This window comes from Buceros rhinoceros, unplaced genomic scaffold (genome assembly GCF_000710305.1).
Source record: "Buceros rhinoceros silvestris isolate BGI_N320 unplaced genomic scaffold, ASM71030v1 scaffold6885, whole genome shotgun sequence".
NCBI lineage: Eukaryota > Metazoa > Chordata > Aves > Bucerotiformes > Bucerotidae > Buceros > Buceros rhinoceros.
In genome coordinates this window covers 15,574-17,461 of record NW_010413367.1, presented here as the reverse complement: position 1 = coordinate 17,461, position 1,888 = coordinate 15,574, and the positions used below count along the sequence as shown (strand labels likewise).

The 1,888-nt window shown below is 50.1% G+C and overlaps 1 protein-coding gene across 1 annotated transcript in view; it reads left to right on the top strand.

Moving 5' to 3' along the window:
• Positions 1-403, top strand: part of ADRA1D (adrenoceptor alpha 1D) — a 43,095-nt gene extending 42,692 nt beyond the window's left edge. Inside the window, exon 3 of the mRNA XM_010136699.1 lies at positions 52-403. Within this exon, the coding sequence (XP_010135001.1) occupies positions 52-403 (352 nt within the window). The remainder of the gene's footprint in view (positions 1-51) is intronic.
• The last annotated feature ends 1,485 nt before the right edge of the window (positions 404-1,888 follow it).

Here is a 1,888-nt window from a genome sequence, read left to right as displayed (position 1 = left end):
CCCCATCTGGCGCTTCTATGACCACCACTGGCGAGGGGCCTCCGTGAACAGCTCAGTGCAAGACTCTGATACTGACCTGAGGCCCAGGATTAACACCCTGAACAGCTCGTTCATATTTAACTCGTCCTTGCAGGAGAGAGCCAGTAAGAGGCGAACACTCAGCTTCAAGGGCTGGAAAATGCTCACTCCTTTCCAGAAACCAGCATCTACCCAGCTGAAGGAGAAGATGAACAGCCTTTCTAACAAAATTCGGGGTGGCTCCAGCAAAGGGGGGGTGACAGCCACCTACAAAACTGAGGTGGAATCTGTCTCTATTGGGATTCCTCATGACTTTGTGGAAACCATCGACTATCAAACCTATGACTTAACAGACTGCTGTAGGCTGCGAGAAACAGATATTTGAAGCTGCTGGGATGGCTGTCGATGGTTTCCTTAGAGGTGTCTAGCAGGAACATGAAGGGATACCACCTGTGGGTCTGTCAGGCAGACTGGAAGCAGCAATCAGGTATAAAATGCAGTTGCCCAAAGGTTATAGAAGCACCCCCCATGCAGAGGTCAGCCCCTTCTGAGGGATTATGAGATCGTCAAATAAAAGCCAATGGCGTATCCCATTTTAATGAGCTGAAGCAGCAGGAGAAGATGTTGGGTGGATATGGCCTTAGGACAAGAGCTGTTTCCTCCAATGGATGGTTATCCTTGACTTTGGAAGGAGCTGTGCAATTAAAGGAAGCCAGGATGTCACCTTTGCCTTAAAACCACCACCATAAAATCTAACGGAAAACTCAAACCCCAAAAGACGCCAACCCTGCCTTAGTACATGTGATTGTGGTCACATCCAGAAAGGACACTGCCGAGGTGAAGCTGGCAGCTGATCCTTTAGACAATGGGTAGGGAGTTTGTAGGTCTACTGGGCTGGACAGGACCTCCAGCCAAGGCCTTTGCTTCAGAGAGCAAGCGGACTGTGGTACTCCCAAGCAGGGTGAGGGGGATCCTGGCTCTCAGCCATCACGTCTGCAGTGACCACAGCTTTGCCCTTTCCACATAACCTGGTTTTAGGCCAGAGGGACAGTTCCGATGTGCATGCTGATGCCAATGGGTATGCAGGTCTCTTCTCTAATTCCAACCTGTGAAGCGTTTCTCATTTCACTTCCCAGTGAAACGCTTGCAGCTCACTTTGCTCTAGGTGGGTTTGCAACCCACCTTGTGCATCCATCTATGGTACAGAGAGAAAACAGCTCATTTGGGATTGGTCATACCCAACCTTTTCTGTCCCCTTCTGGCTCTTGTTGTCTTTCTCAAAAACAACTATACAAAAGAAAGATGCGTCCTAGGGGCTTTGCTCAGGTCCAGAGTCAGCCTGTGCTGCAGCTCAGGAAGGGTGACATGGCTGACTTTGGGGCTTGTTTCTACTACCCATAGAGTCAAAGCTAAAACGGAGCTGACGTGCAGTTGGAGCACCCTCGTGTAGATGGATCTTCTTCCCAGTTAGGGTCACTCCTATGACTTTTCTCCCAAGTGGCTTCTCACATACCTGATGCATCAAAGCCTGTGGTGGTAACCGACAGTTGCCCTTGGTACCTCAGCTAGCACGGTCAAAAGCTATGTCAGCAAGGGGTTTTTTGCCCTGCTCACAAGCCCAGAGTGTGGGCCCCCCTCTGGAGGGCACCATGGCGTCTTTCAGGGTCCTCAGGGAGTTTGGAGCCATGACAGGCCCACCTTGGCCAGGCTCACAGGAATCATACTTTGCAGGTCAGAAAATTGTCACCAGACTCTACTTGGCCATGTATTGCATCAAATTTCAGACAGACAATGAGCCACAAAGAGTGATCATCGGATTAAGCTGTGAGCAAAGGCAGGAGACATGTAGGAGATGAAGGCAAAGTCTAGA